Here is a 15,754-nt window from a genome sequence, read left to right on the forward strand (position 1 = left end):
GACAGTTAAATTCCTTAAATTAAATTATTACGGTTAACCAAGGCTGAGGCTGGTAGAGTTTCTGGGGCAGAGTACCCAAGAGGTGGGAACTACACAGAGAAAGGGTCAATGAAATCTGCATACAGATCCTTGGTCTCTGGCTGCATAACAGCCTGCCCGTGCATAGGGACAAGCTGAAAAATTCTCAGAGTTCACATGGGGATGGGAACTAGCCAGAGTCTGCACTAGCCAGAGTGGAGAGGCCTCATTAAACACACCTAGCGTTTGGGAGAGACGCAGAAGAGTCACACCTTAGAAGTGGTGCTAAGTTAGTTCTAGAGCAAAGGCTACTCCTGATCCATCCTAAAAGAAATTAAAAACAAAATTGGAAAGGATCGAACTGACCCCAAAGAAACTTAACTGTCTGCCAGAACAAAGTTGTTCATGGAATACAACATTCTAGTACTCAAGAATGTAAAATTCACGATATCCACTATCCAAACAAAAGTACTAGATCTACAAAGTGGGAAAAGTTGACTCATAATTATGACATGAATCAGTCAATTTGACAACGATGTGCACTGTTCTATGTGTCTATCACAGTTCCACAGCGTTAGGATTACCGTAGCTTCATGTTAAGTTCTGAAATCAGAGAGTAAAAGCCCTCCCACTTTGTTCTTTTTTAAAACTGTTTTGGCTATTCTAGGTCCTCTGTATTTGCATATAAGTTTCAGAAACAGCTAGCCACTTTCTATATAAGTGTGCCTGCATTTTGATTGGGATTAATTGAATTTATAGGTCAATCTGGGGAGAATTGCCAGTATAATGTTAAGTTATAGATTTAGCATAGATGCCCTTTATCAGGTTGAGGACATTTCCTTCTATTTATAGTTTTCTGAGAGTTTTCATCATGGATAGGTGCTGATTTTTTTCAAATGCTTTTTTGTATATTTGAGATGATTATATGATGTATTGCTTTTATTCTGTTAATATGGTGAATTACACTGAGAGATTTTCACCAGTGGCTCCACATGACTGCATCTTGAATGGAGTAGCTAAGAGGGGTCACCTTAGCTTTCCTTAGGGAAAGCAAGGCATCTGATCCACAAAACAGCATGGACACATACCCAAGGGACCAATGCTTAACTTTGTAGGCACTAAAATTTGGCTCTGGGACTTCCCTGGTAGCACAGTGGTTAAGAACCCGCCTGCCAATGCAGGGGACACGGTTTCGAGCCCTGGTCTGGGAAGATCCCACATGCCGTGGAGCAACTAAGCCCATGCGCCACAACTACGGAGCCTGCGCTCTAGAGCCCGCGCGCCACAACTACTGAGCCCATGTGCCACAACTACTGAAGCCCGCACGCCTAGAGCCCGTGCTCCGCAACAAGAGAAGCCACCACAATGAGAAGCCCACGCACCGCAACGAAGAGTAGCCCTCGCTCGCCACAACTAGAGAAAGCCCGTGCGCAGCAACGAAGACCCAATGCAGCCATAAATAAATAAATAAATAAATTTATTTTTAAAAAAAGTCATTCCTAACAAATATTTTTTAAAAATAATAATAATAAAATAAAATGTGGCTCTGGGAGAACTCAGAGATTCAGTTTCATCTTTCACACCACGGATGTAGATGTATAAACCAGAATGCCTGATTACTCACTTAAACAGTAACTATAAAGTAGATGTATAATGATCAACTAACTCTCTTTCTTCAGCACACCTTCCTGAATGTCCATTGTGATGAGAAGGCTGCTTGGTGAATATGGCAGCAAAACAAGGAGGCTCAGGTGGGCACTTCATCCACCCTCGCCAGCCACAATGTTAGAGCTACGGTCATAGTTAAAGAAAGACCTCACTCCCATCAGTGCTGGGACACTGCCAGCTTTTACCTGACTAAACCCTCATTTTTTTTGTTACGCTTTTGTTCCTAACTCCCTTCTGCTGCCTCATTTTTCTTTCTTTAGATATGTTAATACTAAATTGTGGTCTACTTTTAGGCTGATCTCGGACATTACATATTGATTTAAAAAAAAATCAAATTCTGTGTTTCAGTGGTCCATATAACTTTTTATTCCCCCATGTAATTTTTTTGTCTGCACCAGTGTTTTAAATCTTGTCTAGACAGTGAGACGTGAATTCATTAAAGCACTGAGAGGCCAAAATTTTTTCCTCACCCACCTTGGGCTTCAATTTCCTCTTACCAAGCTCTTATCACCACTGATGATCTATATCACGAAGCTGCTTTGAACCGCCTTTGCTTTCTAGCTGATGGCTGGCCTACTTCCGTCAGCAAAGACCACACATGGCAGAATTCTCCAACAAATGATCAGAGGATGGTGTGAGAGATGAAAGGGCCACGGCTGTGGGTCCCACGAAGCCAATTTGCTCTACCCAACAAAAAAACTTCTCCTTACCCCAAACTTTAACTCTGGCAACCAACTGACCTAGTCAAGTTACTGGAAACACCTAGAGGGGTTAGTGCACAGTAAATATGATCCAATGTAAACTCATTAAAAATACTGCAAACCTCAAGATCTATGACTTGGTAGTCATGACACACCAGTATTTACATAGACAACACCGTCCCTAGCAAATATTTTCACTTTCATAAGCTCTAAAATCCTAATTGTTAGTGTCTAATAATTTTTATTTCATACTGTGATCATGTGTATATTTAGAAAATTTTCAGAAACACAAAGGTTTCATCACAATCATGGCATTTCATATAACCATAAAAAGAATTTACTGAATTTTAAAAGGGATTCAGAGTCAAATTTCGGAGGTCAAATACTTTTTTGCTGAAGACTACTTTATTAGGTTTTAACTATAATTTTTAAAGAATGATAAAGAATGATTCACATTACATTTTCTGAGACAGGATCAGAAAAATTCATTCTTGAAAATAACTATGACCCGACTGGAACAAAAGAAACCCTTAAAATGTTAGGATCACTTAAAAATATTTGCCTAGTTTAAAATATATAATATTACAATGTGTTATGTTAGTTTATATTAAATTAATGCATTAGTTTATATTACATGTTGCTCATTTATAATTTGTTATTTTACTGTTATATTAGTTTATGATACTTACCAGAAAACTTGATCTCAGTAGAGTTAAACATAGTTTTCCTAAAGATCAAAGGTCCTGATTTCTATAATGAAAAACAAAGAAATACAGAAAGCTCTTGTTAAAAAAATTCCTCTCTACTGTTTAAGAGTATAGTTTTATCCTGGAAAATACATAGTTCTAATCCTTTAACTCCTATGCCTGGAGTGATTATTCTTTAAAAACGTAAATCTGGGACTTCCCTGGCAGTCCAGTGGTTAAGACTCCGTGCTTCCGCTGCAGGGGGCACAGGTTCAATTCCTGGTCGCGGAACTAAGATCCCACATGCCCCGTGGCTCGGCCAAAAAAAAAAAAAGGCATTAAAAATGTAAATCTGATCACATCACTCACTGGCTTAGAACCTTGTCTCATGTAATCTCCTCCCTGCAATGGATGTGAGGCTCCGGAAGGCTCCTGGGGCCAGCAACACACAGCGGGTGAGGGCGGCTGCCACTGTCGATGACTGTTGCTCAGACAGACAACCTGTCTGTGCATCTGCAGCTGCTCTCGTGGTATCAACATAAATGCACTTCTGATAAAACAACTGACCCTCTCCCTAAGTTATGGTTTACCGCTGTCTCTTTACAAGAGACCAAATCTCACTGCCGCTCACAGGGCCCCGCAAAACCAAGGCCTGCCCACCTCTCTTGCACCTTTCTCTCAGGTCCTCAAAAACATGACACTCCTTCCTGCCCTCAGGACCTTAGTAGTCAACCTGAAACTTACTTGAAATCCCCTCCCTGTCGCTCTCTTCATCTAGTTATTTCCTTCTTACCCCTGAAAACCCAGTTCAAATATCCCCTTCCACAGGGGGTCTTCCACTGGGGCCCACACCAGGCCAGGCCCTCCCTTCCATGGTCTGTAAGACCCATTCCTCACAACCCCGTGCCACAACCAAAATGAAATCTCACACTAGTTAGTTATTTAATGTCTGCCCTCACCAAGAAAAAAAATCCTGTAAGAAGGGATTACGATAAACGAACACGTGGTTAGGAATTAAGGAAAAACACTGATAGGACAAGCAGCTCTTTCCTGATAACCTCTTCTCCCTCCTCAACAGTTTCAACATCAATAAAACCCCGGGCCCAGACCCCTCCTCTGAGCTGCACATCCACATACCCAGTTGCCTAAAGGTCATGTCCACTGGGACGTCCAATAGACGGTCCACACTCACCTGCCCTAATCCAGACACCTCCCCCCCTGCTCCTTACCAGCTCTCTTCCTGTGCTGTCTACCGTGGTTGTAGGCGCTGCCACCCCCAGTCATGGCTCTTTCCCGTCTCTCACCTCCGTCACCCCATCTCCACGGCATGCCTACTTTACCTCACAGGCACTTCCCAGATTTAGCTCTTTCTCTCCATTCCTGCCATCACTGCCCTAATTCAGGCCTACGTTTCTGCAATAACTGGTACCTCCGCCTCCAGACCGGAGCCTGTAATTCATTCTTTGATAGCAGCCACAGTGATTAGCAGGTATGTCTAAAACCCTTCAATGGCGCTTCCTCATTCACACCCCAAAGCTGCTAGTGGTGACCGGGGTGGGGCTAATCCAACCTATAAACGGGGTGTGTTGGGCCCACAAGGGACCTTTAAACGTTTTTTTTTTTTTTTTGAATTAGTTGACATAATAAAAATATGGACTCTGACTTCACTTTAAAAAAAAAAAAGGAGACCTGGCAATTCTGTGCCTAGAACCACCCTGTAGGATCCACCAGCTGGAGCCAGTCTGTATGCAGCCGATTCACTTCCAACTTATTCGGACTTAGTTTATGCTACTGCCCACTCACTACAGAAGCAGCATCAAATGGTAAGTGTGGTTCTCTTGAGTTTTGCTTTTTACTGTTCAGAGAAATTTAACGATGAAGATACGCAGGCTCTATCACCGGCACACAAAATAGGGCACCAACCCAGAAGAATCCTGTAAGAAATGGTTGCACTGGGTCTTAAAGATTCAGAAAGATATGTATTCTCCTTCCTTTATGCAGCTTTTGTGTTATAGGAAGAATTTGTAGCCTCTGGTACTTTCTCTTTCCGGTTGAGGAAATCAAAATATAAGTTTTGCCTTTAGAATTGGGACATCGTTTCCATACATGTGGAAAATACTCATCTCAAACGGAGCTGGATGAATCCTCTGAATCTAGAAAAGCAGGAGATAAGGCCTCTTCGATTTCCTGTCCCTCTTCAGCAAATCTTTCCAAAATTCTACCTCTGCATTCCTCCCACATCATCTCATGTGACTACTGGATGTCAAGTTCTCAAATGGCCTGCCCTGGAAAGGAAGAGTTTCCACACTCATGCCTCCAGACCAGCCTTGCAGAGACAGACATCCCTTAATTACACATCCTGCCCCCGCCCCCGCCCACACACACTCCCGGAGCTGTGATGTCAGGAACCCAAAAAGAGGGAAAGAGGGGTGGGGTGACTATTGCATGTTCCCTTCTCATTTAAAGAAAGAAAGAAAAAAAAGGCGCAAGCGCTGTCTAAATTTATGCGGAAACTGAAGCCCTGGAAAATCCACTCTGTGGCCACACGGGTGTGGCCCTGTGGTTGCACCCGGGCACGAGGAGAGGTCAAATCCAAAGATGCCGCTAGGAGTGCCGAGGGGTTCAGGGCTCAGGTCTGAAAAAACGAGGACCTGATCTGGCCAGAGCATGTCGGAGCAGAGCGAGGGGCCAGGACTTCGGGAATGGTGATCCTCATGAACAGGGTTCAGAAGGGATAGCAATCCCCCAGCACACAAGCTTGACAGATCCTCCCCACAGCCCAGGTCGGGCCGGAGGAGGGGGCGCTCCCCGCGCCGAGCAGACAAAGAGCCCAGAGAAAGTTTCAGGGGACCCGGGGCAGGCCCGGCCAGATCAACAAGCCCGGGACCGGCTCCTGGAGCCCAGAGAGCCCGGGGAGGACCTGCGGGCCCGGGCAGCACCTCGCCTGGGTCCCGACACTCCACTTACGTCATTGATCGTCGCTGCCCAGAGCCCGAGCTCGGGGACGGCGCCCACAGCCGCCGGGCCCCAGCACAGGAGGCAGAGGGCGACTCGCAGCAGCGGGCGCCTGGCGGGAAGGCGGCCGCGGGATGGAAGCCAGACCCCGGCCCGGCTGGTGGCGGCCATCTTGACGCGGAAGCCGCACCTGGCGCTCCGTGGCGCCCGCCACGCCCCAGGCCCGCACCTGGTGCAGCTCCGCCCCGGGCGGGTTCGGGTCCGGGAAGTGTGGCTGGGGCATGGAGGCGGGGCTCAGGGCCGGCCGGGGCGTGGAGCTAGAGGTGGGGCCAGAGAGTGGAAAGGAAAGGGGGCGGGAGAGAAGGAGGGGTCCGAGCGTAAAGGCGGGGCCGGGCAGGGAGGGGAGCCGGGAGAGGAGGCGAGGGGCGGGACTCAGGGTTGGGCTGGAGTGTGGAGGCGGGGCCGGGCGGGCGTGGAGGAGATGGGCGGGGCTCAGAGTCAGGTCGTGGGTAGGAGGCGGGGCCGGAGGGGAGGCGGGGCTCTAAATCAGGTCCGAGCTGGAAGCGGCTTCAGCCCGAGGCGGGAAGCTGAGGTCCCAGAATTCTTATGGCTCTGGTCGGATGCTTAGTGGGAAATATAGGATGGAGCTACTAGCTAAAGTTTTTCTCTGTGTATTTCAGTTTCTTGAATCCTCTGCATTTGTCCCCCAACCCCCTCAGCTCAGGGGAAACAAATTGTTCTCTAAATTCATGGTTAAGTGCCTGGAAAGTGCTTTGAGGTCCTGTCCGTTGAACCCAAGGCATTGTATTGTGAGTATAATGTCTGTAGGATGGTTAATGATTTTTAGAACAAATAAAGTTGCCTGGTTACTTAAAGCTCAGAGGGGCAGAGCTTGGGTCTGTCTTAACTGTGTACTTCGCCAGGCATTTTTGACTGTGAAACCTGAGTAAATGTCTTGCTGTCAAAGAGAACTACAGTAGTTTATTTATTATTAAATGTAAATGTAAATAATGTCCAGAGGGAGAATACAATCCTAGTTTCACATTGTCATTAACGTAAAATAGGATCGATTTATAGTCAAGAGGATCTGGCCTTATCAGTCATCTTAGTCACTTATTTAGACAGTAATTATTGAGAGCCTAAAGTGTAATAAAGACGGCACGTGCATTCCATACGTGCCTTTCCCAGCAAGCAGTTGTGATCATTTCTATGTGGGTGGAAATAATAGACTACGCCAAGGCCTGGAGGAACAGAAAGACCTACCAGATGACTAGTTATTGGTGTGAGATGGACAGTGGCAAGACTGCGAATATTTAAACAGTAGCAGAACATTCAGGTCCTCCTAAGCACTTTAGTCTAAGACATCAGAGGGGCAATGATGGTTTTTAAGCAAGGAGGATGAAGTGACCAGATTATTTTGGTTAATCTGAGTCATATGAAAACTGTGTTAAGGAGGGCAGTGAGATGATCAGTTAAGAATATTTCAATACTTTGTATGACCAGTTAAGAATAAATTACAGTAATTCAGAGATGGTGGCCTCAACCACAGAAGCTTCCATTAGAATAGAGATTTGGATGGATTCCAGAAATGTGGGAGATGGAGATTTTAAATTAAAAAACCTTGGTGATTGATTAGATATTGGAGCTTAGGACGGAGAGGAGTTGAGGCTGGAACCAAGGTATCTGGCTGGAACAAGTGAGGTGTGGAACATCTGGAAGAGGAGAAACGTTAGGAGATCCAGGACCAGATGGCTTCACAAAGGGGTAATTTATTTCGGTCACTGTACATTGGGGAAAGAGGGATACCCAAACAATTCAAGGAGTGTTGGACACAGAGTCTGAGTTGGTATTGGCTCCCTATTAGAATGAGAGGCATAAGGGGCCAAGTAATAAATAGAGTCTGGGCCCATAGTTGGATCCACTGGGTCCACAGACCCACATGGTGGTAATTATCCTGGTTCCAGATTGTATAATTGGAATATACATAATGAGTAGCTGAAATGACCTTACACTGGTCCTTGGTGTCTAGAATAAGAGCTGTCTTAACGGGGAAGTCCAAGTAGAAGCCTCTGAATCTGCCCCGCTGGCCAAACCATATTGTCTCCTGGGGGGAATGGCAGAAATTAGTGCTACCTTTAAAAGATGCAGTGGTGGTGGCTACCATCACATCTCCATTTAACGCCTCTTCCATTGTAGGTGCTCCCGTTAGTACAATATTATTTACGAAGGATACTTTGTGTCCTTTTCCATTGATCCACTCACATCCCTCTATTCCAGATTTCCTTGTCCCAAATCTTCTGATCTTTTTCCTCCCAGATTCCTGACCAGCTGGCCAAGCCATTAACCACTGCCCATAAATCCATGTATGTTTCAACTTCAGACAACTTCCCTTTCCACAAAAAGTGAATAAACAGATGCATTGCGTAAAGCTCTGTCCCTGTGCCCCACCCTGGGGACACTGGAAGGATTTCTTCCTCACCTTTGTCTTTCAAGGCCACCCCTGAGTAAGACTAGAGTGCAGCTGCTATCCTTTTTCAACTTGCCCCTACATATGGAGCTGATCCATCTATGTACCAAGCTCAGGCTTTTAACCTCTCTATCAGCTGGTCATAAATAGGATCTTCCATGCAGCCCTGGGTGTGAACTGAGGGAGCAGCACTTTTGAAACTTTGCTTGATGTCAATGAGAGTAGATAAACAACATCTATTAACTACAAAGCCCTTGATGACAGAGAAACGATTGAAAGAGTTTTCTGAATTGGAAGAATTATTATTGTTAAAGTGCCCATTCCCCCAAAAGTGATCTACAGTTTCAGTGCAATCCCTATCAAAATTCTATTTTTTCACAGAAACAGAAAAATCCTAAAATTTGTATGGAAACACAAGTGACCCTCAAACAGCCAATGCAATCTTGAGAAAGAAGAACAAAGCTGGAGGCATCACATTTCCTGATTTTAAACTATATCGCATACAAATGTACTTATTTACAAAACAGAAAAAGACCTACAGATATTGAAAACAAACTTACAGTTACCAAAGGGGAAACGTGGGGAGAGGGATAAATCAGGAGCTTGGGATTAACATACACACACTATTTTAATTAAGATAGATAACCAACGAGGACCTACTGTATAGCACAGGGAACTCTACTCACTAGTGTGTGATAACCTATATGAGAAAAGAATCTGAAAAAGAATGAATATATGTATATGTATAACTGAATCACTTTGCTGTACACCTGAAACTAATACAACATTGTAACTCAACTATACTCCAATAAAATTTTTAAAAACTATATTACAAAGCTACAGGAAAAAAAAAAATCCTCCCCCCGCAAAAAACAGTATGCTATTGGCATAAAACAGACACATAGATCAATGGAACAGAATAGAGACCCTGGAAATAAACCATTGCATAATGGTCAATTAATTTTCTACAAAGTCTCCAGGAATACACAATGGGGAAAGGACAGTCTCTTCAATAAGTGGTACTGGGAAAACTGGATATCTATATGCAAAAGAATGGATCCTATCTTACACCATACACAAAAATCAATGCTAAATGGATTAAAGACTTGGTCATAAAGCTGAAACCACAAAACTCCTAGAAGAAAGTGAAGGAGCTAAGTTCCTTTACATTAGTCTTGGCAACGATTTTTTGGATTTGGGACCAAAAGCAAAAATAAATAGTGGGACTACATCACACTAAAAGCTTCTGCACAGGAAAGGAAACCATCAACAAAATGAAAAGCAACCTATAGAATGAAACTACTTGCAAACCACACATCCAATAAGGAGTTAATATCCAAAATATACAAGAACTCAGACATCTCAATAGCAAAAAAACCAACAACAAATAGCCCAATTTAAAAAATGGGAAGAACACCTGAATAGACATTTCTCCAAAGAAGACACACAGATAGCCAACAGGCACATGAAAAATGCTGAACATAACTAATCGTCAGGGAAATGAAAGTTAAAACCACAATGAGCGGCTTCCCTGGTGGCATAGTGGTTAAGAATCCGCCTGCCAATACAGGGGACACGGGTTAGAGCCCTGGTCCAGGAAGATCCCACATGCCGTGGAGCAACTAAGCCTGTGCACCACAACTACTGAACGTGCACTCTAGAGCCCATGAGCCACAACTACTGAGCCAGCGTGCCACAACTACTGAAGCCTGTGTGCCTAGAGCCCGTGTTCTGCAACCAGAGAAGCCACCGCACTGAGAAGCCCGTGCACCACAACTAGAGAAAGCCCGTGCGCAGCAACGAAGACCCAACACAATCAAAAATAAATAAATAAATAAATAAATAAAAATTAAAACGAAAATTACAATGAGATATCACCTCACACCTGTTGAGATGTCTATTATCAGTAATAAATAATAATAATACATAAATGATTAAATAAATAAATAGGAGAGAAAGAAAACCTCTTCCTTACAGTAGGACACCAACAAATAAATATAGAATGAATGATGGAGTTAGAAAATCGTCATTTGGTAACTGTCATACTTAACACTTGACTCAGAAAGGATCATCAGTTGGATTCTAAAATTAGTAAAAGTTTGTTGAGGAAGTATCTGCCACAAACTATATTAATTAGAAAGGGGAAAATAGTAATTTTATAGTAGAGGAACCTGGCAGACACCGCCTTAATGATCAAAGTTGATATCACACGGAGTGGGACAAATTGACATGATATGTCTCACGCTGTGATGCCCTGAAAAGAAGCAGCATCACTTCCGTGGTATTCCTGACAAAAAGGCATCATCTGTATTGAATCATGGGGAAACCTCGGATAAACTCAAATTGAGGGACATTCTACAAAGTAACTAGCTAGATTGAATTTCTAACAGTTGCTTTTCACAAGAAACTTGTATATCATATAAATATGTTTCTATTGTGTCAAAATTTTATCGTTTACTAATGCTTCATACCGACCCCTTGTTATACAACCATTAAAATTGAAGAGCACTAGGAAATAGAATTCTTTCTAGAACACTAGCCAATCCTCACCAGTAGGTGACACTAGCAGATTGAAGATATTTTATATAAAATACTGTCTACTCTAAATGGCTTTTTAATCCAGAGTTTTCATCTTCCAACTTCGGTTGACGAAGCTATATATACACCTCTAATTTAAGCCATTAACACCTTAATCAGTCAGCAAACATTGTGTGCCTTAGTGCTAGGTATCACACATTTGATTGCTGGTAATGGACTCAACAGGGATTTTACATTATTAAAGAACAAATGCTTTTATGTGTTATTTATTCATTTATTTATTTTTCTTTACATCATCATTATTAAGCAAAACAATAACAGCATTTATTTTATTTATTTATTTTTTAAACATCTTTATTGGAGTATAATTGCTTTACAATGGCGTGTCAGTTCCTGCTTTATAACGAAGTGAATCAGTTATACATATACATATGTCCCCATATCTCTTCCCTCTTGCATCTCCCTCCCTCCCACCCTCCCTATGCCACCCCTCTAGGTGGTCACAAAGCACCGAGCTGATCTCCCTGTGCTATGCGGCTGCTTCCCACTAGCTACCTATTTTACATTTGGTAGTATATATAAGTCCATGCCACTCTCTCACTTTGTCCCAGCTTACTCTTCCCCCTCTCCATGTCCTCAAGTCCATTCTCTACATCTGCATCTTTATTCCTGTCCTGCCCCTAGGTTCTTCAGAACCATTTTTTTTTTTTTTTGGATTCCGTATATATGTGTTAGCATACGGTATTTGTTTTTCTCTTTCTGACTTACTTCACTCTGTATGACAGACTCTAGGTCCATCCACCTCACTACAAATGACTCAATTTCGTTTCTTTTTATGGCTGAGTAATATTCCATTGTATATATGTGCCACATCTTCTTTATCCATTCACCTGTCGATGGACACTTAGGTTGCTTCCATGTCCTGGCTATTGTAAATAGAGCTGCAATGAACATTGTGGTACATATCATACTGTTTTGATGATGGTAGCTTTGCGTTTTGTTTTTTGTTTTGGCTGCATTAGGTCTTTGTTGCTGCGCATGGGCTTTCTCTAGTTGTGGCAAGTGGGGGCTACTCTTCATTGTGGTGTGTGGGCTTCTCATTGCGGTGGCTTCTCTTGTTGTGGAGCATAGGCTCTAGTAGGCCTGTGTGCAGGCATCAGTAGCTGCAGCATGTGGGCCCTAGAGCACACGGGCTTCAGTAGTTGTGGCTCATGGGCTCCAGAGCACAGGCTCAGTAGTTGTGGCACACAGACTTCGTTGCTCCACAGCATGTGGGATCTTCCCGGACCAGGGATCTAACCTGTGTCCCCTGAATTGTCAGGTGGATTCTTAACCACTGCGCCACCAGGGAAGTCCCTGTATTATATTTTGAAATCAGAGAGCATGATACCTCCAGCTTTGTTCTTCTTTCTCAAGATTGTTTTGGTTATTTGTGGTGCTTTGTGTTTCCAAGTGCCCATTAATAGATGAATGGATAAAGAAGATGTGGTATATATATATATATATATATATATATATATATATATATATATATATATATATATACATACATACATACAATGGAATATTAGCCATAAAAACTAATGAAATCTTGCCATTTGCAACAACATGGATGGACCTAGAGGGTATTATGCTTAGTGAAATGTCAGACAGAGAAAGACAAATACTGTATGATTTCACTTATATGTGGAATCTAAAAAGCAAATGAACAAACATAGCAAAACAGAACAAAGTCATAGATACAGGGAATAAACAGGTGGTTGCCAGAAGGGAGGGAGGTGGGGGGAGGAGAGAAATAGGTGAGGGAGATTAAGAGGTACAAACTTCCAGTTGCAAAATAAATAAGCCATGGATATGAAATGTACAGTGTGGGAAATATAGTCAATAATTATGTAATATCTTCGTATGGTGACACATGGTAACCAGACTTATCCTGGTGATCATTTTGAAATGTATAGAATTATCAAATCACAATGTTGTTTAACAGGAACTAACATAGTGTTGTAGGTCAATTACACTTCAAAAACAAACAAACTCATAGAAAAAGAGATTAGGTTTCTGATTTCCAGAAGTAGAGGGTGGAGAGAGGGGGAACTGGATGAAGGCATTCGAAAGGTACAAACTTTCAGTTATAAGATAAATAAGTACTAGGGATGTAACGGTATACATGAAATGTGTTAAGTGAGTAAATCCCAAGAGTTCTCAACACGAGGAAAAAATTTTTTTCTATTTCTTTAATTTTGTATCTATATGAGATGATGGATGTTCACTAAACTTATTGTGGTGATCATTTCATGATGTGTGTAAGTCAAATCATGATGCTGTACACCTTAAACTTATACTGTGCTGTATGTCAATCATATCTTTATAAAACTGGGAGGAAAAAAATAAAAATTAGGTTGTCATTTTACTGTTGAGTTGTAAGAATTATTTATAAATTCTGGATAAAAGTTCCTTTTATCCAGACTAATGATTGCTGACTTTGGATTGGAATATTTAATCCGTTCACGTTTAGTGAACTACTCATCACTGGCTAAGCAAGAAACACTGGGAATGCCAGTCAGACTTGTAAACTTCCTGAACTTGGAAAATATTATCCAAGCTACAGACAGATCCATAAACAAAATGTGGAGGCCTCATTGGCCCAAGATGTTTAAGTGCAACGTCTGATCAATGATTGGCTTACTACTAAGCTCTGCTTGACTCAGGGATGACCCCTTAAAAGCCAGACTTAAAAATAAAAACATGAATAATTTTTAAGAAGCAACTGAGCAGAGGCACCAGTGTTCAAACATTGCAGGAGAAACACAATCTACAGGATTAGTTCAGGCAAACCCCTAAAGAAACAGTGAGAACAACAACCCCTGGAAGGAGAGACAAATTAGAATCCATAGTTGTTGCAATATATGATCTGAAATATCCAGTTTCAACAGAAATAGATTAAATGGGTAAATAAACAAGAATATTAAAGCATACACAGGAAAAAAGTAGTCAATAGAAACTTTCCCTGAAGGGATCCAGATGTTGGGCTGAACAGACATTTTATTATGTAAAAAAGCATCTATTTATAAATATGTTCAAACAATGAAAGAAAACCATTTTTCTTTTATCAAATAGAGAATATCAATAAAGAAAGAGAAATTATTAAAATAACTGAATGGAACTTCTGGAGTTGAAAAAATACAATTACTAAAATGAAAAACTCACTAGAAGGGCCCAATAGCAGATATGAGCCAGCAGAAGGAAGAATCAGTGAACCTGAAGGTAGATCATTACAGATAATCTCACCTAAAGGACAGGAAGAAAAAGAGTTGGAGAACCACACATTTTTGAATGAGAAACTATCTTCTGTCTTTGGAGAAACTATGTTAAAACAAGCCTCATGGAGTTAAGTACTCGTGGAGTACTCCATGGAGTTAAAGAAGCAGCCTGCATTCTCTTGTTCAGACTTGTAACATGATGGAATTTTGGTTTTCAAACTCCAGCTGATGGCCCTTTAATTTTAAGTCAAATGGGGCTGGGCCTTAGAGCCTGCTTCCAGGGAAAGCGTTTGATCTCTAGCTCTGAAGTCTGTTACAGAGTCTGAACAGCATCTGCAGGCCTGGCTGATCTGCTTTACTGTGGTATTAATAGACTTCAATAAAATATGCAAGTCAGAGCACTCTAAGAATATTCTTTAAAAGAAAGTATTCATTTGAAGCCATCTATTCCCTCTTCTGGACTGTTATACAAGACAGCACGGCCTAGATTGCTGTGCTTTGCAAATCCCAATGTCCCAGTTCTGTTCAGAATATAGTCACTAATATTCTCAGTGAGTATCAGTTGAATGGGTGAGTTGACTGTATCCTCACATGGCTGATGTTCAAAAACACTTTTTTTTTTTTCCAAAAATACTTTTTTGGTTAGAATTTGTAGATGTGCAGTTTCAGTAAATCCACTGATTAATTTAAAATTATTGTGTCCTTAAGAGGTAGGAAGGGTTAATATACATAACTCTCAAGTGTCTCTTTCGAATATCTGTGCATGGAATCCTATTTCAATAAAAGATATTATACATGAAAATATTCTAAAGTAGTGGTCTTTGGGTTACAATTTCTGGAAATAATCATTCCATTAAAATACAAATAAGTTAGGTAATTTAGTCATGCTTTTTTAAGTTAAACAGGATTGGCAATTTTACTTCTATTCTTAGAGCTTTAAAAGGGAGAAAATAAAACCTACATATAGAAACATCGCACGTTACTGAAATGTTCATTAAAGAAAGCAAAACTTCCCGTTTTCCCATTTGTCACTCAAGGTACCTAAATGTCTTTAGAGAAGTTAAGTTGCTGTTATAACTGGTTTATTTTGGGGTGAGTTACTTTCCCACCGACTCAGCAGAAGTTCCAACTTGCTTTTTTCATTGACCAGGAGAAGTTACAAAATTCTATACTTTCATGAGTCAGGACACGTCTGGCCAGAATCGACCTGATTTGTAAGATAAGAACTGTGGTTTGGCCTGTTTCCTGAGAGGGAATCTCTGCTTGGTCTGGGGGACATGGAAGCAGAGGGAGGGTCTCCTCCTCCCTGGAGGGCACTCTGACACCTCAGGTCCCCACATCCTGTGGGTAAAGTCACCACTGCTTGCCGTCACCCATATATGGAAAGACAATGGTCACCAAAGCTCAAATAACTAAACTCCAGGATGAGACTGATAGGAGAGGTATCTGGGCATCGCTGTG

At 41.9% G+C, this 15,754-nt stretch overlaps 1 protein-coding gene across 3 annotated transcripts in view; it reads right to left on the reverse strand.

Moving 5' to 3' along the window:
• The window catches only part of TMEM87B (transmembrane protein 87B), a 48,178-nt gene extending 41,855 nt beyond the window's left edge, over positions 1 to 6,323 (reverse strand). For all 3 annotated transcript variants that reach the window (XM_068564403.1, XM_068564402.1, XM_068564401.1), the window contains exons 1-2: positions 6,041 to 6,323; positions 3,077 to 3,137 (exon numbers count right to left, since the gene is read on the reverse strand). In XM_068564403.1, the coding sequence (XP_068420504.1) occupies positions 3,077 to 3,137; positions 6,041 to 6,199 (220 nt within the window). In that variant the 5' untranslated portion in view covers positions 6,200 to 6,323. The remainder of the gene's footprint in view (positions 1 to 3,076; positions 3,138 to 6,040) is intronic.
• Positions 6,324 to 15,754: the final 9,431 nt, after the last annotated feature.

Source organism: Eschrichtius robustus, chromosome 15 (genome assembly GCF_028021215.1).
Source record: "Eschrichtius robustus isolate mEscRob2 chromosome 15, mEscRob2.pri, whole genome shotgun sequence".
NCBI lineage: Eukaryota > Metazoa > Chordata > Mammalia > Artiodactyla > Eschrichtiidae > Eschrichtius > Eschrichtius robustus.